Source organism: Siphateles boraxobius, unplaced genomic scaffold (genome assembly GCF_051911475.1).
Source record: "Siphateles boraxobius isolate OS27281-9 unplaced genomic scaffold, OSU_SipBor_1 5, whole genome shotgun sequence".
NCBI classification, from domain to species: domain Eukaryota; kingdom Metazoa; phylum Chordata; class Actinopteri; order Cypriniformes; family Leuciscidae; genus Siphateles; species Siphateles boraxobius.
Genome location: NW_027509141.1, coordinates 26574645 through 26599077, shown reverse-complemented (window position 1 = coordinate 26599077; position 24433 = coordinate 26574645). Strand labels below are relative to the sequence as shown.

At 37.3% G+C, this 24433-nt stretch overlaps 1 protein-coding gene across 1 annotated transcript; it reads right to left on the bottom strand.

Moving 5' to 3' along the window:
* Nucleotides 1-1532: 1532 nt before the first annotated feature.
* On the bottom strand, nucleotides 1533-24124 carry lrrc38b (leucine rich repeat containing 38b). The gene is made up of 2 exons (XM_077203640.1): nucleotides 22552-24124; nucleotides 1533-5209 (listed from the first exon to the last, which is right to left on the bottom strand). The coding sequence occupies exons 1-2, from the start codon at nucleotides 23177-23179 to the stop codon at nucleotides 4962-4964; spliced, it is 876 nt and encodes a 291-aa protein (XP_077059755.1). The 5' UTR covers nucleotides 23180-24124; the 3' UTR covers nucleotides 1533-4961.
* Nucleotides 24125-24433: the final 309 nt, after the last annotated feature.

Here is a 24433-nt window from a genome sequence, read left to right as displayed (position 1 = left end):
CCCTGTAGCCATGGTAACCAAATGAAGTAAATGCTTGCAGGAGGGCTCTCTATTTCCACCCTTCATTGCCTGAGTGTTCTCACCATAGATTTTCTAACACCAAGTTTGTGGAGAAGGGCATTACCATTTTCTTGCACACTTGGGTCACTGTACACCTATTACTTTATGGCGCTTTTTGGAGTCATTAAAGACTCATGTGGATAAAATCCAAACAGTGAAATCAGGGGCTGACCATCTGCTCTATTATAAAACAGCAATGTGGGCAAACACCTGTCACATGACCCAACTAGATGCCACTCCTCTCCACAGCTGTAATCTATATCAAAAAGCATCATTAGTGAATGCAAACACCGACTTGGAAATTACGTTAATCCATTTGTGCATGGAAACTTACAAGAAAAGTGGGTTTGAACTGCTAGGTATATATACTGACTAAATTAATATTTCACAAGTTTTCATATTCAGTTTTTATGATAGATAAAGGAATAGTTCACCTAAACATTTAAATGTCCTTCATGCTGCTGTTTTTTTTCCCTGAAAATCTTGACTTCTGATCCAATTGATTTCATCGTATTTGATTTGAGAGCAAAAATAAACAAGGAAAGGGATTATTTTCAGCCAATCATGACATACTTCAGTCTGTTCAGATTCATTGCATTAGAAGACTTGTAATAGGCATTAGTCATATAGGCTACTTTCATAGTGCATTTTAGTTGTCCTTTTTGGAGCTTGACAGATGTGGTCATTATGGACTGTTGTTATATGGAAGGGCTCCATGAAGATGAATCTGAATTAAAAATAAAAGCATACAGGTTCAAAAAGACATGAAGGTGCATAACTGATGCAAATTATATTATATCTTTTATTATTTCTGAGTGAATTATCTCTTTAAGATTTAAAGGGAAAGTTCAACAAAAAAAGAAAAGAAAAAAAGAGAATTGTTTGTGTTTCAATCAGTGGTCCCCAAAACTGTTTGATTATGAACATTCTTAAAAAGATACTTTTGTGGTCTTCACAAAAAAGAAATGCATACAGATTTGGAAGGACAGAGTTTTCATTTTGGGTGAACTAACTCTTTAATGCAAGTTCTGAATCAATATTAATTTCAAACCCATAGGTAACAGGTGAATTTTTGACAGTTTATAACTTCCCTAAATATATTGCTTTCATCATTCGATTCTTCAGATCTACAAAAGTATCTAGCCAAACATGCTGTTATTGATTACTAAGACTGAAGTCCCTTAAGTCATCTGTGCTCCCGACAGATTGAGGACATGACCGGACAGTTCATTATCATTCGTGGAATGACGTCACACGTGTTAATACTGGGGCGTGAAATTATGTTGTGGCTGAGTCTTTCACATTCCCCCACCACAAAAAAGTTATGAGTTATGATTAGAGTTATGGCTAATCATACTTTACGTGGAAAGTACCACTCAAACACGTCTCTTTCACAGAGATGTACATTGCTGTTTAAAGAAATGGTAAGGAAAATGAAGAAAATCAATGTAAAGAAAAAAAGATCAGTCGAAAATAGTTTACTGTTTAATATATTGTATTTCATCAACAGTGCACTGCCATATGGAGTAAAAAACAAAGTACTGAATGATGTCACCATTGGGTCATGCAGGAAAAAACCTTCATTTAATTTTATCCCTCTTTCTTTCTAGTGTAACTACATAGTAGTTGGTTTTCTAGATATATATGTTCAGTTAAGACTGAGAACAAATTTACTCCGTGTTATAATGCAACACACATCTTTACTACATTGCTCAGTGTGACAGTTGTGACACAGGATAATAATGGGACCTCTGGGCTCTTTTCAAATGACACACATACTAAATTATTGACAGATGGTACAGCAATGAACACGCTATTTTACTTGCTACTGTAGAGAAGCAAAAGTATTGATTTGATGCATTTTGTCATCGTACATATGAAATGATCCATGTAAAATCAGCTGCTGTTCTGTTTATAGTTCTAAAAACTTCGAAGTCATGGCTTCCCTCAGTAATTTCAAATTAATTAGCACTTTTCAATTTATGATTTTAAAGACTACCTATTATGTTTTTAACATGTTCAACTTTCTTTAGTGCGCATGACAATGGTTCAGTGTGCACAAAGTCCACTCCAAAGGGTGACACTTTTATATCAGTAAGCACTGTTTCTAAACTCCCTAAAACGCCTCAGTTGTAGTCTTGAGTTTTCTTCCGAGAATGTACACGTCATAATATTCTTTATTTAAATAATTTCCACCCTAGGCATACGCAAAAAAAAAAGGTGGGGAGCATGGGGTGGGTGAGGCCTGGTTGAGTAGTTAGTTAGCGTTAGTAATGTGTTGAAAGTCATGGTTATGGTCAGCGTGACATTTCTAAAATACGCTCAAAGTTGTTGACCAAACACAACACATTGGTCCAACCAACCAATAAAAGCACATTGTGCTTTTCAGACGGAGAGGCTTCATAGAGACCGGAACTAAACAGGGCTACGTTTCCCAAAAGCTTCGTAAGCCTGATTTTAAGTTGATTTTAGAGACAATTGGTGGCCATTGTTCTAAGATCAGCTGATGCTTTTGAGAAACGCAGCCCAGAGTGTTACTGACCAACTGGGAAGAGAGGTGCTGCAAAAATCTGTTTTTTGAACATTCAAGCATGAAAATTACCTGTTCTAGAAGACCCCAAAACAAATTAAAGACTTTGTTAAAAGGCATAATAGGGCCTCTTAAATATTAAAAATAAGATACTTAATCTAACAACTGATTGTCTTTATATTGCAACTTTTAAAACATTGTCTTTTTCAAAGTTCACATTTCAGGTTTGACTATGTATAATGTATGTTTTTTTTTCTGAATTTATCCATAAAGCAGAACCTACTATTCAAAAACTTTGAAATTCCAATGGGAAACCATGCCGAGGTCGGCCTACAATCTGACGTCATGACTAAACAGCTGTACTGTCATGGCATATTAAGTTGCAAATACATACAGCTAGCTATAAATATTTTGGTAAATATGTGGGGCGGGTAGGAAATCATTCAATATGACAAATATTATAGCTGCAGGTTTGATTTTTGCTGATGTTACGATGCTACAGTCGAGCTTTGAAAGATTGTGCATATGGTCAACCGTGTCCTGACACTGGAACTTTTACACTACATTACTATGCATTTTTGCTTTCTTACATCTAACACAATATGATAGCTGAGGTTGTGTGACTGGAATAAAAATTAATTTAAAATAAGACGGCTATTGAATCACAATTATTTCTTTTTCCATCCTCAACATTTTTGAAGACTAGCACACTGTCTGCCTCATTTCACAGATCCAATAAATTATTCATGCACTGCAAAAAATGAAGTTGTGATTCCTGTCTGGAAAAAAAGCTATTCTCCAAATAGCACATCCAGAGCATCTGCTAATGGACATCAAAAGTGGAACAGAGGATGGTGAAAGATATTGGGATATTAATGAATGTGATTATTTGTGCAAATTAATGTGCGAATTCTTAAGACACATGAAGCCCATTCAAATAAGGATATGAAAGAAGCAAGATGTTGAAGTAATAATAAAGGAAAACAAAAACAATCAAATGTCTTTTCCTGACAATCGAAAATCATTTGCCACACACAGTCTACTGACAAAATAATTTTCTTGAAATAGACGGTATTGATGGAATTGACATCATTAACAAATTTAGTTATACACTGTATTATTATTATTAGTTGACAGACACTAGACAGCAATCTGAAGACACATGAATGTACAATGGTCTCAAAACATACTTGGACACACTTTCAAATTCTGCAAAGAAAGGATGCTGTACTTAATCAAAACATACTTCCTTTTTCTGCAATTACTTTTTTTCACAAAGCAGTCTCAAAGCAATTTTTTCTTCTGTATACATTGTATATTAATGAATGATTAAATTAAAATACATCAAGGCAATTTTAATTAATCATTCATTTTTATTTCAACCAATCACAAATCTTTTGTTTGTTTTTGTGCTTTGCTTGGCTTAATCTTGCAATGTCAATATAGAAGTTTGACTTAAATATCCAAATACTGTTTAAGCCCACTGTATGCCTTTTGCAAACATACCTTTAAGACATGAATAATACAATGACATTTGTAGTATGTACTTATATTTGTATCCCATAAATATTGTCGTTAGTCACATTAAGGGTAAATATGTGAGTACTATAATTACGCTAAATAAATGTAATCTTGCTAAGATTACAGATTCTCTTTAAAGAAAAATAAATCTATATTTCAAAACACATTAACCTCAGTCCCTCAGTCTAAGCGTTCTTTGGCAGATCTGGGCTGAACCAGTATACCCGGTGCTTTGAGGGAAGGTGTAACTTAGCTAGAACCATTTTAAAGTGCGGCATTTGACACGGCTATTCACATTAAGCTCTATTTTAAACTTTCAATTTCAGGTAATGCTTTCTAAAATCTCTCTAAGCTCATGTTATTTTCCCCCATCCTTTTAAAAATGGAAAGAAAATGGCTTCCATCACATATACTTGGCTGTATAAAGTATCGTTTGTCTTCTGACTCACCTTGCATGAATTTGTATAGCTATTTCATCAGTGCTTGTCTGAACCATTACTGCCTACCTGTGCTAATTTGGCACAATCAACAAGTAGCACAGTTGACATTTGCTAAACTTAATATTGACTACATGAAGGGAAACTCTGAGGACAATGACACTGAGAATTACTGCAGGACAGGATCTCAAAGAATTTCCTTCAACATGTAAATCCCTGGAAGTTTGCATACTAAAGCTTACTTTCATACCAAAAATCCTTTGATTCTGAGGGTACTGCATCCGTACTAGCCACTATCTATCAGGCTATTTCTGCTCAAGTTCTTCCTGGTATCTGTTCAGTCACGCTGTTTGTTTGAACTCTGTCAAGAACTGGCAGCTCTGAATCATATTGAAGGTCGTTCGGCTCCCTCCTCATTCTTCACTCTCCTCCTCGTCCCCTTTATTGCCCTTACTCCAGCGCTGAAAACAGTGGACGGTGGATGCCAGGAAGAAGCTGGCCATGATGGCGGCAACCGAGACAGAGATGCCCGAGAAGATGATGATGAAGAAATCGGTGAGGGTGAGGGTGATCTGGCACTCCCGAAAACTGTCCTGGGAGAGCTGGCTGAGAGGCACACGGCGTCCATCGGTGGGCAAAGAGCACTCCATTCCCTCTATACCTGTATAAGAAGCACACAAACATAATACAGTTTTTAGTTATTGTTGTATAGGCTTCACATTACAATGGTTAGATTTTTTTACAGATGGAAATAAAATGGCAGGGGGCTCATGAGAAGGCCAAAAATAGCTCTCATGTTTATTTATGCCACTGTTGGACCAGGACAGAAGTCAGACTGTCAGCCCTCACTCATTTAAAACAGAAGTAAAAGACACACACACATGCACACACTCTCAGTGTGACCCTGTTGATTCACTGCTGTGTGTTAATGAGACTGAAATTAAGGGCATATGAGACTCGGGCACGTCTACCACACATAATCATGAAATCCACAGAAAGGAATATCCGACAACAGCTTTAAGCTGCGCGGAGAAATATAATCAACTTACATTACACATTTGTGTATGCGAGAAGATGTTAATAAGAGAGTGATTAGAGTTTACGCAGAGGAATCCAACAGAAAAGAATGCATCTTTATCTAAATGAGCAGAAAATAAAAAGAAATAAGAAAGAAAAGTAAATGATATCAAGGCGGGCTGGCTTGTTTTCTTCTATGGCTAAATGCTTAAACGCAAAAAAAAAAAAAAACAGCAGGAGCATGTCATGAGATCCAAAGATGATAAAACAAGTATTGGGCTTTTTCACTCGTTTCTCTCCCTCTCCCTCTCTCTCTCTCTCTCACATCAGAACGTGCAGTCTCACTGAAGAATGGGAGTGATGACATGTTCGCTCTCATTGCTTTTAACTGCCAGGTCATCTGATGCACTGGAGCGTGAGGCTCTGTGTGGGAGATGTAACTATATCCAGAGCGAACTCACAGTTTGTGTGGGATAGCAGCACAACGGCAGAAGACGACAGAAGTGTGAATCTACAGCTCTCATTTTCACTTGCTCTGTACTGTAAAACACTGCAAGCATTTTACATGCTTCAACTACTATTTTACAGTAAATTACTAAATTCTGCATTTTACTGTGAAACAGACAACATAGTAGATAACATATTGCACGGAAATGATGTGTAATGTAAAACAATGATTAACAATTAATATATAATGATGGGTAAACATATTCTTTAAATAAAATATTCTGAAACTTACAGTGAAACACTTTATACATTATTTTAAAATTGAATTAATCAAGTGCTAGGGCTTATGGGTATTCCCCTATATATGGATTTTCACCATGCAACAAGATCTGGTTATTTTACAGTTTTTTTTTTAACATATTGTGTTATTAGGGGGGGGGGGGGGGGGGGGCTATTATGCATTGATTTCACTATACATTTCTGTATTTAAAGTATTTTATTTAAAAAAAATAGCATGCTTAATTCTACATTATTAATTCAATATCATTCATTATTTTACATTATGCATAGTTTTGAAATCATTCATGTAAAATAATGAATAAATAATCTACCACCAGTGATATTTTACAATAAAATACTATATTCAGAAATTTACAGTAAAATCAATGCACGGTAGGTCATTTTCATCATAACACAACATAACAAAAAACAGGATTGTGTTGCATGCTGGGTTCCCACATGTTTGTGTGTGATGAAAGATTCGCTGTGATGAAAAAGTGATGAATGATTTGCTGACTGTCATGTGAGTTCAATACTAATTTACCATAATAGCTCTGAAGTTAATTCCAATTCAATGAGGTACTGTTATTTTACAGTATATACAAGCATGATAAGTAGCAGCCAGTAATATGCGGTCTCATTCACAGTCAGATGTTTTACAGTGTGTATGAAACGCAAGTGTAATTTCATTTAAAGGGATCTGATGTAACAATTAAAGCCTATGAAGACGTTTTAAATATGGGTTGTTACAGTCATGGCCTCAGCCTCAGTCCTGACACCAGCCAGCCGTGTGCTTTTATTATGCTACTGAAACTCATATTGGTTTCTGGAAACTCAGTCCAAAGGAAATGTTCATAAATGATCATTTGAAAAAGGAAACCTGTTGGTTAAAAAAATCATGGACAGTTGCAGGCCTTGAGGTTGTCAGGATATTTTTAACAGGATGATATTAGTCTGATACCTGTTCTCGTGGCATTAGTCACCAGTTCTCAATGACAGCCAGGACTATCCATTACCAATATGATGCTTAATGTGTCACCAGTCCTTTACAACAGAGCACCTTCATCACAGGTCATGAGATTAAAGAGGCCACATGATGCTTTGTAATGCTTTTGTAATAAGATTGTTTCAGACAGACTAGGAATGAGATTAATGTTTTTTGAACATTAAAGCATTAACCTCTAGTGCACCCAATAAACAAAATAGAATCAACTTTGTCATGACTGTAGACAGATATTTAGCAAGGAACCTAACATTGTAAATATTTCCACAGAAACTGGTATGTATTTTTGTGTTAAATTACTAGCTTCCAAGATAAACACGTTCAGTGGGCTAAATGTCCTGCAGTGTCAGGCATGAAATGTTGATATGATTAACTCACAGGTGGAAGTACCGGGGGAAGTCGAGCTCAGAGCAGGTGGGTGGACGATACTGGAGCCAAAACTAATGGAAAACCTCAAACACTGAAGTGGTGCATAGTTGGTGTTAAAAAAAATAATAATCAGTGTAATACATAGTTTTATGTCTAAAATAACCAGTTTTTTCCTTAGTTTTTTTAGTCAATTATTTGACAGCCTTGATTGTTTCGAAAATATTTTTTTCTAATGATAAGCAATTAAGCTGTCATGCAGCAAGTCTTTATTTTATTTAAACAATATTTTTGTATTAATGCATCATTATTTTCCACTTTTATTGATAGGGATAATACAGAGAGGACTAAAATTGTATGACTCACCGGCTGCTCCGGCTGTTAACTGTATTAACTTGATTTGATAACTGTATTTCTATAACTATAACATACATTTATATATAAAGTACATTTCAGCAAAAAAAAAAAAAAAAAAAATGCACCTCACAGCTCACAACTCACCTCACCTCACAGCAACTCACTGGAGGATAAAAGAGACAAATGGCCTGCATTTATATTCACATAGCTTCACACTCATCGCTCTGCTAACTTCAGAAACTGGCCTTTGGCACTTTAAGAGGCTATGCTCTTTGATCATGTGATCCTGCACCTGCCTCTCCAGGTTGATTAATGTTTCTTAGCACGTCACATATACCTGCGCAAGGTATATTTTTTTTATTCTATTTTCATTCTCAGAAGATGGAGAGCACAGGCTGGGCTCAGAGAGAGATAAATTAATCAATACTCTGTGGCAGGAAATATTCTTAACCTCAGCGCATCGTGACCTGGTTACGGTTTGCAAATGGTTTATTTCCGTCACAGGTTACTGTACTTCAACAGCCTGCTATATTGGAGCTATATTTTGCAGATATGAGGTTTCTGAAATTTCAATCATATTTATATGTCTGCAGGTGCACTGTGCCACAGTTCAAAGAGATTTTGAACACTGTTTGAGATGTATATGTTGTGTTCACGGAGGGCACAAACCAGGCAAAAACAACTTGTCCTATAAAGAGCCTGTGGAAATTTTCAATATGTTTGTTTTCCGAATACAAAGGTCAAGTTTATTTAAAGGAACTGTTCTACTAAGGATGCTCTGATTGATACTGAGGTGTCAGTGTGTTCCCCTACCATAAAAAAGTAAGCTGAAAAGTGGAGCAGCTAATATTATTCAGAGCCCATAAAGGGGAGTGTTTGAATTTATTTAGGAAGGGGAACAAAGAGTCAGAACAATTGGTTCAGGGCAACAGGCCAGAGGGTTTCGAATATAATTTACTACAAGTGGATAGGTTACTGACTGTTTTTACAGAAGTGTATATTTTTTTTATTAATAGTATGTATGTTCGTATTTTGCAATTATTAAATTGCATTTTTTATATATATTTCTTTAACATAAATCTATCCACTTAGCTTGTTGATGCAATGTTTCATTTAATAATTTTGTATATAGCGATCAAAGGTATGGAGTTGGTAAGATTTTTTTGTTATTCCGTTTATTTCAGTTTACCAAGAATGCATTTATTTGAACAAAATACAGTAACAAGAGTAATATTATTACAATTTAAAAGAACACTTTTCTATTGTATTCTATTGTATTTTATTATTGATATCCTTCTGAAATCATTCTAATATGCTGATTTGGTGTTTAAGAAACATGCTCAAAAACATTTATATCAACGTTAATATTTTTGTAGAAACAAATTTCAGGATTTTAAAAAAAAACAACATTTATATTTAGTAGAAAACTTTTGTAAGACTATAAATGTATTTCGTGTTACTTTAGATCAATTTAATGCATCCTTGCTGAATAAAAGCACTCATTTTTTTTTATTTTTATAAATGTATAAATTTACCTTTTAATAAAAAAAACTCTTACAGACCCCAAATCTTTGAACAGGAGTTTACATAATTAGGACATGGAAGTGTTTAAAAAACATTTCTAAATATAGAGAATTTATTAATTTTCAAATACATTAATATTCAAATAAATATGACCCATAAAACTTGCTAAATGGATTGTTTTTCCTTGTTCATCCTTCCATAATGTATTTTTAAGAGGAACTATAAAATATATGAATCAATGATAGGATGAAGTTTTGCATTTTGTTTCAGGTGCATGTTAACACTGTAAACGCTGAAAAAGATACTAGGTCTCTTCACACCCTTGGCTGTGAAACCAGAGCTGTGAACACTCAAAGTGGTCAGATTCCAGTACAGCTCTAAGAGGCCCAGAGGAAAACTAACACACTCGCTTGCTTTTAATGAGAGGATCTGAGACAGGATGTGCCTAGACAGTGTCAGGTTCTCTCTCTCGTGAGTGTCAAAATACAGTCTTCTGTCAAATATGCGTCTGAGATTAATCACGCTGATTTTCCCTGACCCTAAATAAGTTTTGCTACATGGAGTAAGCCTAATTCTGTCAATTTTAACATTTATCCTGACCTTATTATATACCTGGGGTGCATGAGTACTGCAAACAATACCCCTCCAAGTTACACCTACAAGTTTCGAGTGGATGTCACTGACCTAAACAATCGTTTGAAGTAAGACTAGCTTAGTAGCTTATTGCTTTTGAATGTTATGAAGTATGAAATAACAGTAGGCTAGTAAAACATAAAATAAACTATACTATCATTAATACACTCATTGTAATTAGGGGTACCACGATTTTAGATGTTTTTTTTCTGATGCACTGTTCTAACATGCACTTTTCTGAGCGCATAAACCCAAAGCGCGCGCACTAAAAGCCTGTCAAACAGCACCTGGTTACTGGACTAAGTTATCTTTTGAGTCTTGTTGCACTAATATTGTCAAATACACACAAGGTTTACATAAACAGTTGGTTAATTGTAAAAAACATTTGAGAGAAACTCTGGTGCGTGTCATGTGCGTTTATATTAGATGTGTCACGTGCTGGTCTTAAAGTGACAGTATATAGAAAACATGCTGCTGCTTGTCCTTGAAGGACAATTCCGGCCAAAAATGAACCTAGGGGTAAATAACACATAATCGAATGTACCCAGTTTTATTGTTAGTTTTAATTTTACCACAGATTAATTTATAATGCTAGTATAGGGCATAGAATAAGTAAAAATAAAAATCGCTATACCACGAACGCCGTGCTACGTGAGCTGAACTGTGACTATCGACCAGCACGTAGCGTTCGTGGTTCAACTGGTCGAGACTGTTTTCCAAAGATGGCTCCTGCCTATAAACGCGAAGTGAACTGTCTTTATAAAGTACCTCCTTATTAAACTGTCTGTACGCTTCTAAAGTTCTCAATGTTTCGGTTTGCAGGTAGAGACAATAATTATGCTGGGGCCCCCTGTCCACCAGGGGGCCCCCCAATCGAGTTTATTTATTTTAGATGACTTAAACAACTGACATAAATGAATGAATGAATATGAATGAATGAATAATTCAAGACAAGAAAATTCTGATTTCATGATCAATATACCTGCCATCAACTTCTGCTGTGTTTGCCAGCGTTTAAATCATGCGCATAATCTAGACACCTCGCGAGTGCATAGACAATTCGTGCGCAACTGCGCATAGTCACGGTATCGGTTTAAGTTGGAGAAAATAGCCACAGGGGAACTTAACCTTCTAGGTGTAAGGGTAGCAGTTTGAATAAATAATAAACATAGCAGTTTGAACTCTTCTCCACTTTATTATACCACAGATCAATAACTCCAAAAACCCGCGACACGCAGTACCAAGTGCGCACGACCCATTCCTATCTACGGCAAGCCCCGAGGGGAAAAATAGATTGCAAACACACATACAACGAGTGCCAGTACATCATTACCGGTATTATAGTAACAGACTTTGTTGGATTCTGTCATGTACAATCCAACAAAGTCTGTTACAATAATAATAATAAAAAATATTTTGAGGACAGTTACACTGTATTGAGACAGTTGAGAAATAATAATAATATTTTTACAGTTTTCAACAATAATTGTCATTGTTGAACCCTTGCTCTTATTATGTTTCTGATTTCTCAGTTTTGTCATTATTTTTTATAAATAATTTATTTTATATATTTTGAGACAGTTTGTTTTAAGAAGTTTCAAAGAGTTAGTAAAAGAGTGAAGTAAAAGTTAAAACTTTTTTATTTAAGTAGGCATCTATTTTTTAAGTATTTATTTTGTATTAATACATAACCTCACTGTGTTCATTTATAATGTATCATTATTGCGTGACATTTATCAATAATCGTCAAGCACAGGTGACTTCGCGTAGTGGGAGGGGGCCCCCAAATCAAATTCTGCTTAGGGCCCCCAAATGGCTCGGGCCGGCTCTGACTAGCGATTTTTATTTTTACTTATTCTATGCCCTATACTAGCGTTATAAATTAATCTGTGATAAAACTAAAATGAAAGATAAAACTGGGTACATTCGATTATCATGAAAACGCATCCCAGAAAACGGTCGATTGCCCATGTGTTATTTAGCCCTAGGTTCATTTTTGGCAGGAATCGTCCTTTAAAGGGATAGTTTAAAATGTACTCAAATATTTACTCACTCTAATGTTGTTTCAACCCTGTATTCATTTCTTTCTTGTGCTGAACACAACATAAGTTAATTTTGAAGAATGTGAGGGTACCAAACAGCTGCTGGTCCCTATTGACTTCCAAATGTATACTATGGAATTAATTGGGGACCAGCAACTGTTTGGTTACCCACATTCTTCAAGATAACTTTTATTTCCAACAGAAGAAAGCCACTTATTCGGGTTTAAAACAACTTGAGAGAGTAAACCGCTTGAGACACTGTTTTCTGAAGCGTTAGCCAAATATACAGTAGTTACAAGTTCCGTTGTTACCAGCTGGGCACAATAAGCAATCTAACATTCAGTACATTCAGTATATCTTTCAATCAGATATAGAATGTATATGTATAGATATAATTTATGTCTACACTAAAATTCTCTAATTCATTGTCATTTACTTCTTCTCCATAGTGAACCATGTGGCATTCACTATACAAGTTATATAGTGAACGAGTGAGGAATTCAAATGCCATCAAGCAAAGAGGGCCAGGAGATTGTCGGCACTTGATGGATTACATTCAAAATTAGCGTCTGGTAAGAGGAATGAATGTTTTAGTGTAACGCACTCTCTTGCCAGTGATTGATTTATTTGCCCGACGTGAGCCTGATATTGGAGTCTGGCATCTTCCCCATCTCTAACTCCATTCAGGCCATTGACTGTAGGCGCATGAATAGCCGGTGTGCATTTCAGCGTATTGACAACCTTGCCTGACCTCAGCTTAACTCTAGCTTTGCTCTCTACCTTGTAATACATTGCACAGGAGCTCAAGGGCTCTCTTTGGAGGTACAAGTATTAGCTGTTTGATTGAGCTCTGAAAATTGTACTATTTTGCATGTATTAGCATTTAAACAGAAAATCACTGTTAAAGATGAAGCTCACAGAAAGGTCAAGGGGAGGTAGAGAATTAGCAAGCGAGATATTATAGTAAAGAAGCTTTCGGTCCTGTGTCAGCAACAGCCGTGCGTGACTCATTCTAATCAGGAAGGGTTTCCCTCAAATCGGTGATGTCACAGACACATGGGATTGCTTTCAGTGGTGCAGTTAGACATACTCTGCATACCATTTGTGGCATGAAGCATACGGTGGAGTTATTTTAGCATGCAAAAAATACACACTATCGCACTTACGGAAACATGCCAGCAGACAGAACCACAGTGGGGGCAGAACATACCGCATGCATTTAAAAACAAACTATGTGCTGAGGATTAATTTGATCTCTATTACATAATAAGGATATATGCAGAAAGTACAGCATGGCAGTCGATATACAGCCTACGACATGCCCAGATGGTGGAAATTAATTTAATTATAATGTGTGTGTGTGTGTGTGTGTGTGTGTGTGTGTGTGTGTGTGTGTGTGTGTGTGTGTGTGTGTGTGTGTGTGTGTGTGTGTGTGTGTGTGTGTGTGTGTGTGCGTGCGTGTGCGTGTGCGTGTGTGTGTGTGTGTGCCATTTCTGTCCAACTGTTTAGTTCATTAGCAGGTCATATTTTGATCATGTGATTAAAGACTAGACAGTAGACGGTAACCTGATAAAAGCTTAGGAAAATATCGAAGTCATATAAGTCTTATTCAAGCGCTGTGTTCAACACTGATCGTGAATCAACTTGTAGAAATCATGGTCACATCAATAAAATGTTGAACATGAATAAACTGTGTGTTACTTTGGGGGAAAAAGTGTTGGCCAACGATCAGCGACGTTCATCTCAAGTCTAAGGTCAGTTTATAAGGTTTCCGTTAACACGTCTTGGGTAAACAGCTGGTTGTAAATCAGTTAAAATGAGCCCCTTCAAGCTACTTTTACACTGGTCAGGGCAGTCTGAGGTCACAGGTGATGTTAATAATAGATGCGCTTTGTTCTGTCTCAACCATGAGCAGTGATGACAGCGGTGGATCATGTTTACACTTGTTTCCCTCGTAAAAGATGCATAGCAGAGGCTGCTGGTTGACTGAGAAAGTCCACTGAGCACATCCTCTCCTGAGCACACTTTGTGAGCAAAGAGTCAAGTTATTTTCGTAAAATCGTAAATTTTTACATGGATTTCATATGGTGAAACTACTGTATATAGGGAATTCAAGTTCTCAAAACCAATAAAAGCTTAAACTATGCCACTTTTAACTTGTCTTCTAGGCAAAGAGAAATGTGAAGAAATGTTAAGGAATATGCAAAGGATTATATAATAGACAATAATTATATTAAACAATTATATTCATAATAATATACGTTTATTTAATAATAATTAGAATAATTTTAATGATAATAACTATTATTATTATTATTATTAGTAGTAGTAGTAGTAGTAGTAGTAGTAGAATACATGCCATCTGGCTTAAAAAAAAAAATATATATATATATATATACAGTATATGTATCATGTGCATCTCTTATTCACAAGCAGCAGCATATGATGAGTCACTTCTAAGTACATGGTCACATTATAAAAATTATGTTGGTTAGATTAAGGAGGGTGGGGTTCATGGGAAACACTTCTTACCCCACTCTCTTGTATACAGTTCATACATTGATCTTGATCTCCATTAAAGTTATAGATTGATTTTTTTTTATTTTTATTAAGAAGGCACTTTATTCTTATACGTATAGTACAACAGTTCAAGCCGAGTAGATAACGTCTGCTAACTTTCTGATGAGATTTAACTTCACCATATTTGTCCATCTGTTAAATGGCAACCCTAGTGACTTTCTCTTTGCCTTCATCCACCAGGCATAGTTCAAAGGTCACACAGTAAAGGGCCCATCTGTCCATTAAATCATTACATCAGCCATTATCCATTGCAGCCCACTGCCAGGCTGACTAGTCTGTGATCAGGGGCGTATGATCACATGTGCACATGGGAAATCAAAATGTGTGAAAGAGCACCAGCACAAACAAGCGCAGAGCAAGTCTACACTAGCTACACACCAGACGCGATAAGCATAGAATCAATGGTGTCAATAAAAGCAGAGCCATCCATCCAGTACGTATGTCTCTGTCCATCTATCTATCTGTGTGTGTGTGTGTGTGTGTGTGTGTGTGTGTGTGTGTGTGTGTGTGTGTGTGTGTGTGTGTGTGTGTGTGTGTGTGTCTGTGTCTGTGTCTGTGTGTGTGTGTGTGTGTGTGTGTGTGTGTGTGTGTGTGTGTGTGTGTGTGTGTGTGTACAGACTTAAAAAACTGTTTCCTGTGACCATAGGCTCAAGTGATTTGGTCTTGATATAAACCAGGCTTGGCAGTGATCGACTGTAATGGGCTCTCATTTATTCTGATTGTTAATGCTCACAGAGGATTATCTAGACGCTCTCTATTCTCCAAACGAGTCTCCATCTGTCAAACATAGTGATGATGCCACATACTTATGAATTGAACACACGCATACAGTTCGCAAATACTATGCTATTGAACCTAAGTGCGTACTTAACATTTCAGCTGAACATATCAGTTTGTATGTGGTAGAATAATTGCATCTGAAACAGAACTGCAATAGCTGAGAGATTGAGAATAAAATTGTCATTCCTGGATTCAGCAATGTTTCTTATGAATATGATTGTTTTATATATATATATATCCGAGTAAGACAAGACCATTTCCATTACGTCCAAAGACCATTACCAAAATACATTCTAAGCATATACCAATAGCTCTTTGACGGAATATAATGTCCATTTTCAGAGGCTCTAAGAAAATTTTATTAGACATGCCCAAGAAATCATCTTTCAGCCAGGCAATGCAGGACGTCTCTAAATGAAAATGACCACAACCACAAAAGAGAACTTAGAAAGTACAGAGTCAAAAAAATAAATTAAATTTTAAAATTACTAGAAAGAATGCGTCCAGTTACAAATGGCCCTCCCCAAAACAAAAATGGTCATATGCTTAAAGATATGGAAAAAAACAAACAATATATTGACTTCTAAAGGCACTTTTTGGAATTGAATAAATCAATTAAATGCTTTTAAATGCCATTATAATGACTTTGAATCATCAATAATATTTTCAATATTATTATTAATTTGGGAGTTGGAAATTAATTGTGATTCAATTATATAATACAGATCATGTAATTAATTTGATTACAATTTTTAATTGTTTGACTGTAAGAAAGTAAACAATGACCTAGAAATGACCCTTACCCTTAAGTAGTTAAGGATCCTCTTCTCAATATCATTAATTCATCTTTGTCACTAGGATACGTACCAAAAACTTTTAAGCTGGCTATGATTAAACCACTAGTTAAAAAACTGCAACTTAATCGTTCAGAATTAGTCAATTACAGGCCGATTTCAAATCTACCTTTTCTGTCAAAGATACTAGAAAAGGCAGTATCCCCACAACTATGTTCCTTTATAGAAAGAAATGGTATCTGTGAGGATTTTCAATCAGGATTTAGACCGTATCATAGTACTGAGACTGCTCTCATTAGAGTCACAAATGATTTGCTCTTATCATCCGATCGTGGCTGTATCTCGCTATTGATGTTACTCGATCTTAGTGCTGCATTTGATACTATTGACCACAACATTCCTTTAAATAGACTTAAAATAAATGAATTGTGTTGGCATTAGTGGAATTGCACTAGCATGGTTTAAATCATACTTCTCTGACCATTATCAGTTTGTAGCAGTAAATGAAGAGATGTCTTATCGATCAAAAGTTCAGTATGGCGTACCACAAGGCTCAGTACTAGGACCGTTGCTGTTCACTCTGTACATGCTACCTTTAGAAGATAATATTAGGAAGCATGGCATTAGTTTTCACTGTTATGCTGATGATACTCAGCTCTATATTTCTTCAAGCTCTGACGAAACTTACCAATTCACCAAATTAACGGAATGCATAGTTTATATAAATATTTGGATGACTAGTAATTTCCTACTGCTTAATTCTGAAAAAACAGAGATCCTAATTATTGGACAAAAAGCTTCCTCACGTAATAACCTAGAATACTGTCTAACACTTGATGGCTTCTCTGTCAAGTCTTCGTCGTCGGTTAGGAACCTGGGTGTGCTCTTTGATACCAATCTTTCATTTGAAAGTTACGTGAATAGTATCTGTAAAACCTCATTTTTCCATCTAAAAAATATGTCTAAATTATGTCATATGCTCTCAGTGAGAAATGCAGAACAATTAGTTGATGCGTTCTTGACATCAAGGCTAAATTATTGTAATGCTCTTATGGGTGGTTGCCCTACGCGCTTAATAAACAAATTACAGCTGGTCCAAAACGCAGCAACTAGAATTCTTACCAGAACCAGGAAGTATGACCATATTAGCCCGGTTCTGTCAACACTGCATTGGCTCCCTATTAAACATCGTAGAAATTTTAAAATATTGCTGATTACTTACAAAGCACTAAATGGTTTAGCTCCCCAGTACTTGAGCGAGCTCCTAACGCATTATACTCCTTCACGTCTATTGCAATCTCAAAATTCTGGCCAGTTGATAATACCTAGAATATATAAATCGACGGCTGGCGGTAAATCCTTTTCCTATTTACCACCAAAACTTTGAAACAATCTTCCTAACATTGTCCGGGAAGCAGACACAGTTTGTCAGTTCAAATCTAGCCTAAAAACACATCTCTTTGGCTTAGCATACACATAACACATTATAGACTTCTATAATTCAATGTTAGGCTGCGTAGTTTAGATCAGCCGGAACCGGGAACACTTACCATAAATCATGATGTACTTTGTACATCATAAGAAGGATGGTGTCTATTCTAATATTTGTCTCACTGTTTATCCCGAGGTTTACCGCAGTCCGCTGGATCCAGGCCATAACCGGATCTGATGAAGGACCTGCGCCTGGACACAACGACAACGCAGTCCTGAAGGGTCAACTAGTCTCTCCCTTGTGAAGGCCTCCTTCCCTCTACCTCTGTATTGATAAAATGATGTCAGGATAATTCCGATTCACGTGGCTACGCGGAAGCGAAAAAAAAATTCTCAGAGCCACAAGGCAATGTTTTATGCAAATGAGCGGCCAGATCGCATTAAAGAATTTTCTGTTAGAACGGTGTCTTAATCCCCTAAGTTAATAACTAATGATCGTTGCAACGGAAGTGAATCAAACAAAACTAACTTTAGCTGGACAACAACTTTATTCTAGAGCTGCTGTAAAGCCAAAACAATCTCTGTTACTTTAATTTTCTATTATCACTGTAAAGCTGCTTTGAAACAGTCCATATTGTTAAAAGCACTATAAATGAAGGTGACTAGTTACTGTACCATCATTATCCAGACCAGCAGATAACTTAAGGAAAAAAATAGTGAATAACTCATCTTTGGGAATAATTTATTGCTGAAGCTATGAGATCAGATCGAAAATGAATTGCAGGATGTAACATAGCCAAGAGCAATGGTCAGAGGATAATCTACAGTAATATTTTCAGCTTCTAATCCAACAATTCTTTTCTCTTATCATTTTTCTCATGCAGCTAGAAATAGAAGGACTGATAGTTCATGCTGCTGGGAAATCCATCTTCTCATTAAGGGGATAATCCACGGTGAGCTCTGATAATGCAGATATGCATTCGCGAATTGAGTCTGACCAACGCAAAGCATCTCGGGTAAGATCAGCAGTTCAACTGAAGATTTTAAGAGGGTAATAAACCATTCCTCTGATAAGAGGAGGAGGGCTACAATGTTTATTTGATTTAAAATTCCATTTCCCTAAACCTTGAGGCAGAATATACCATTTCTCTATAGACTACTCTCTTTCTCCTGAGAATTTACAATCACATATCTTAGACTAGAAATACAATGCACCAAGCATAACCTACTGTATTCAAATCAATAACTGCAGCAGCAGTCGTTGATTAGATCACAACACATCAGTCACTAAATCTAAATTAATTAGCATGATACTCTCATTCATCATATCATTGTAAGTGAAGTCCATCTCTAGATAGATAAATAGCCTATTAGAACATGCTGTCCATGCACAGTCCAGTCATCAGTTTATGTCCGCTCCAAAGGTCATTCTAGGCTGTTTGTAGATATCACCAGCTGCTTTCCGACTTCCTCAAGTCATAAGAGGCCAGTGATGCAGAAATTAGTGGAAAATATGAGGTGAGATGTGCGTTCCTAACTCAATTTCAGAGTGCATCTACGGTGAGCCTGTTGGCGGGTATGCCGGAGGCTTGGCTCCACTTTTGGCTCCCCGTCTGCTGCTGACGCTGATGCTGATGTGAGCTTGGCTCCCTTCTCTCGTACAATTCATTATTACCCTCTAATAACTGCTTTGAAAGCCCATGATAAATGTATTTGTTGGAGCCACTGAGAGATCTCATATTTCACCCAATGCACAAACTTCTTTTCAGTGACCAAACTGAAATGGACATATGCATAGTGCAAATGCAAATGTGAACGCAATGACAAATGACATTCAATGTGATTTTCTGTTTACTGTGGTTGCATTCTCAGATACTTTTAGAAAAACACTAGGGCCTGGTTTCACAGACAGGGCTTAAACTAACCCAGGACTAGGACTTAGTTAAATTAGGAAATTGAAGTAGCTTTTATAAACATACCTTATAACAAAACATCACTGGTGTGAATCTTGAGACAAAACAATAGCACTGACATATTTTAGGATATGTCAGTGCATTTTGCTTTCAGTTAAAACAGCTCAAACATTCATTTAAGTCTAGGACTAGGCTTGAGCCTAGGCTTGAGCCTCTGTGAACCCGGGCATATATGTTTCAAAGTACTCATGAGGACTGCATTTTATTAGCCATTGTGTGTTTACTCCGCAAGAGAATTTTTAATTTCTTAATTTCTCCTTGCGCTTAAGTAAGGTCATGTTCATATGTAAACAAACACCGCAAGCAGCTCAGCTAAATGACACATAATGGAGCTCTGGGGCTGCATGGTGTTTGCCCATTAGATAATGTTTGTTCGGAGTTATCTATTTTCCATTTTATCCACAGGGAAATGATAACTAGGACGGTATATACAATTTCAAGTTGTAAATCTCCCTGTCCTCTTGCGGTAAATCTAGCATGCAGATAGAGAGAGGGAGATAGGGTCAATTGTATTCACCATCTGATTTATGAGTTCTTGCTGCATACTGGAACTTCGGGTTCTATGGTCAGATGGATTTTTTTTTAAAAAAAGCTTTTTTGCAGCAAACATTTAAGATGGGTTTGGTGCACACAGGGATAAAAAGAAATGTATGTGTAAAATGAAAAACTCTGCTGTATCTTTACTGTTGTGGGCCTAATTTTCTGCGAGAGGTCCTGGACATCTTGTTCAGATACATGGCATCATGGATTCAATCAAATACCAACAGATAAAAAAATCAAAACTTGACAACCTCTGGTAGAAATCTTATAATGGGCCATGTTTGGATCTTCCAACAGGATAGTGATCCAAAAACAAACATCAAAATCAAAACAAGATTTGGTCACTGAGCAAAAAACCAAGCATCTGCAATGGCCATCCCAGTCCCCAGACCTGAACCCTATAGAAAATGAGTGGGCTGAACTGAAGAGAAGAAGTGCAAACATGGATCTGGGAATCTGAAGGATCTGGAGAGATTGGAGGAATGGCCTCTGATCTCTTGTCAGGTGTTCTCCAAACTCATCAGGCATTATAAGAGAAAACTCAGAGCTGTTTTCTTGGAAAAAGGAGGTTGCAAAAGTATTTTTTAAAAAGGGGGCAAATAATTGTTCCCAATGTGTTTTGGAGAAAAACATTTATTTCATAATGTGATGTTCCCCCCACTTTCAATTATTTTACTTGAAAGGTTAGATTTTTGCTTTTTTTTTTTATTAAAATATCAAAAGGATTAAAAATGCAGATTTATTTTTTACAGCCATCTTTAATCATATTTACCAAGGGGGCAAATAATTCTGACTAGCACTGTATATAATATTTATTTAAACGGAATGCAACAACTTTCAGATGAAATGTTGTAAACTATGTGACAAAGAAAATAAAAACATATGATGACTGTATATGTTTGTGATCTATTTTTGCATTTTATTTCAGCTATTTATTTGTAAGAAATTCATATCACTAATATGTATGTACTATTCAGTCACTAGAGGAATTTATGCTTTGCTTTCAGTAAATATGCTTCTTTCTTATATTTAATGAATGTCAAATAAAGTGTCCGGTGGAAAATCTTGATCTATTTCACAGAGCTGTATTTATCAGACAATGAACTAAGTCTCTGAATAAGCTAAATATGTTTTCTTTTTTGCTATTGTGACCCTTCCCCTGAGAATGATGCTCTTTAATTTTCTCTCTCTCTCAGTCTCGCAAAATATGTTTTTATGACTGTCTGAGTCTGGAGATTATACCTGAACATCTATCCTAAAACAAGTAGCTTTTTATACTGAACTTTACAGTTCTAAACAGTACTATGGCTATACCGTGGTACATTAGGGTGTTAATATCTTACTTTCATGTATATTATGATACCAAATGATTACCATATCCATGCATCATGGTATTGTTATGGTACAATTATTATAGTCCCAAAAAAACATGGTATTACCACAGTACAGTAAAACATACAGTAAAATACCCGGAAATTTGAATTCCATTATCACTACTAAACTTGGTTGTTCCAAACATCTTTCATCGAAAGAAAATTAAGGACAGTTTGTCTATAAAATGAAAGTCAGTGGGTCCAAAACAACACAGGTCCCCAGTGACTTTCAGTGTATAGACGAAAACGCAGAAACATTCTTCAAAATTCTTATTCTTTAATGTTCCACACAATAAAGAACGTTACAGAATTTATATTTTTGAGTATACTATCCCTTTAACCTCTGTAAACACTACCACAAAGTAATCACAGACCAGAAAAAAAACTGGTTATTTCCATCACTGTAACCTCAATGAACAGCAGAACAATATCACAGCAAGAAGCAAGTGATGAAAGTTCCCATATAAACATAATGTCCATAAATGACTGATATATCACATTCACAAGCACCCTGGCCTGGCGGGAATAAGCAGGTGTTCGGCATGCATAGCATGTCTAATGATCACAAACCACATCCCCATATGGAATGTAAAATGTGAGCTCTGTAGAGGATAAGGGCATCACTGCATACTTAAACATCACACAATGTTTTGGCACTGTCCTCATTTATCTGTCATTACTCTGGAAATCCCTTGTAGTCATTGTAGGGGTGGGAGAGAGCTAAATTTAGATCAGAGGAAGAGGTCCCTTGTTTAATCTGGAGTAATATAAATAGCAAAGAATCTTGTCATACAGTAACGTTTATGCAACAGTAAGACAAGGCTCAACAAGCTACAATAGTTGATGTCAAATTCAAGGACTTACCATTGGGAAGCTTGTGACTGTTTTCCACCAGCCAGGTAAATAGGTTGGCAAAGTTGCAGTTGCACACCCAAGGGTTGCCCTCTAACCTAACCACCCGGAGGGAGGGCAGCTGGTTCAGGGCACTCACCTGTAGCCCGGACAGGGCATTGCGTTCTAGTTCTAGTTCACGCAAGGAGGTAAGACCCATGAAAGCATCTTCATTGACCATGCTCAGGTACGGGTTGTTGCCCAAACGCAACTTAATTAGGCTCCTCGACTCTCCAAAAGTCCCTTTGGGGATCTCGGTCAGGTTGTTGCTGCCGAGATCCAGGAAAACAAGCCTGGAAGAAGTGCTAAGGGTGCCCGGCTCAATGTGTGAGAGCGAGTTGTTGCGGAGGTCCAGGTAGACCAGGTCACTGTAGAGCACTAGGAAGTCCGAAGGAATCCGTGGGATCCAGTTGTCCGCCAACAGAAGCCTCCGTACGTCCAAGGGGATCTCGTCCGGAAGACGGGTAAGTCCGCGGCCACTACAGTCCACAGTGTGAGGGTCTGGGCAAAGGCAGGTGGCTGGGCAATTTTCCCCTTGAGTCAACAAAGTGAAGGAGAGCAAGGCAAGGACAGGCTGGAGCCGGTAGACACATGGCAACATGGTCAAGAAAGGAAGAGAAAAGAGAGGGAATAGGGTGCTGGGGTGAAGGGGATCAGGGTCAGAGGGCAGGAGATTAGGAAAGGGGAGGGGAAGGGGAAATCGAGAAGAGAAATAGAGGAATCAGTGCCGGCGCAGGAGCATCCTTCTGTCCTGGGCAAGAAATCTTAAGGCTTGCACATAAAGCAGCTAGAGCAAGACGCAGACGCTGTTTTCCAAGAGATCATGTAGCAGGCAGCCCTGGAGTGATGAACAGACTGCTGGCTTTGAAGGCACGAGGGGAGGAGAGATAGCGAGCTGTGGGAGGGAGCACGAAAGCATGAGAGACTGAGAGAAAGGGGTGGAGAAATCAGCAGACAGAGGTAAACAGAGACCAGAGAGGCAGAATGAGTGGAAAATCAGAGGCAAGGACAGATTGGCAACGTGGAAGAGGAGGTGGGGTGGGGGGGGGATCTTTCCAGCCGCTCTCACGCAATTAACCCGCGCTTGATCGAAGTCTGACACAAAAGGATTCAGCATAGAGAGGCTCTGTCATGGTGAGCAAAGAGTGTCATTTTTGCATCCCTCCATTTGTCTCTCAGCTGAGCGCAGGAATGAATGCTTGACCGCCGGCTGTTATCATGACTCTTGGCACTTTGGAGCCGTTGTAACTGAGCTGTCATGGTCCTAATGAGGAGAATTCCCACAGAGAATTAGGTGCAGGACAGCGGTGTGCTCTTCACTTCTCTTTCCTCTTCTCATCTCCCTTTTGTCTGGCTCCCGCGTGCGATGCCAAGGCACGACTGTGTCTGATGAGAGGTTGTACAGCACGGTTTTGCAGCTCTGTTGCTATGGTGAGGAAATCCAAATATCCACATAGAAGTTGTCTGCATGCAGATTAGAGACTGGCGTGGGGAACGGGGGAAGTCTATAAGTATGCTGGCTCATGTACTCCACTGCTTTTGTCCTGTGTTGTCTTTGCCGTTTAATATGGAGGGATGAGGCGACCATGCACTCAAAACGTGATGTCATTTCCTAGTAAGATAAATGGTCACACAACTGCAACAGATTTTACATGCAATCATTTTCTTGTGCTCTTATATCATTTTATAGTCTCTTTCACATTATAAAAATCTGTAGTTCTGTCAATAAATTAGAAAAGCATTTGGACCCACATAACAGATTTTAGTAATTCTCTAGACTTGACCTTCATATGACATAAATCGATTTCAAACCAATCCCAGAGTTTTTTGTTATTGTTATTAAACAAACATCAGT

Coding starts and splice junctions, on each gene's coding strand:
- lrrc38b (XM_077203640.1), bottom strand. CDS start 23,179: ATGTTGCCATGTGTCTACCGGCTCCAGCCTGTCCTTGCCTTGCTCTCC. Junction 5,210..22,551: donor CAGTCACAAGCTTCCCAATG/GTAAGTCCTTGA, acceptor CTTCTTATACAG/GTATAGAGGGAATGGAGTGC.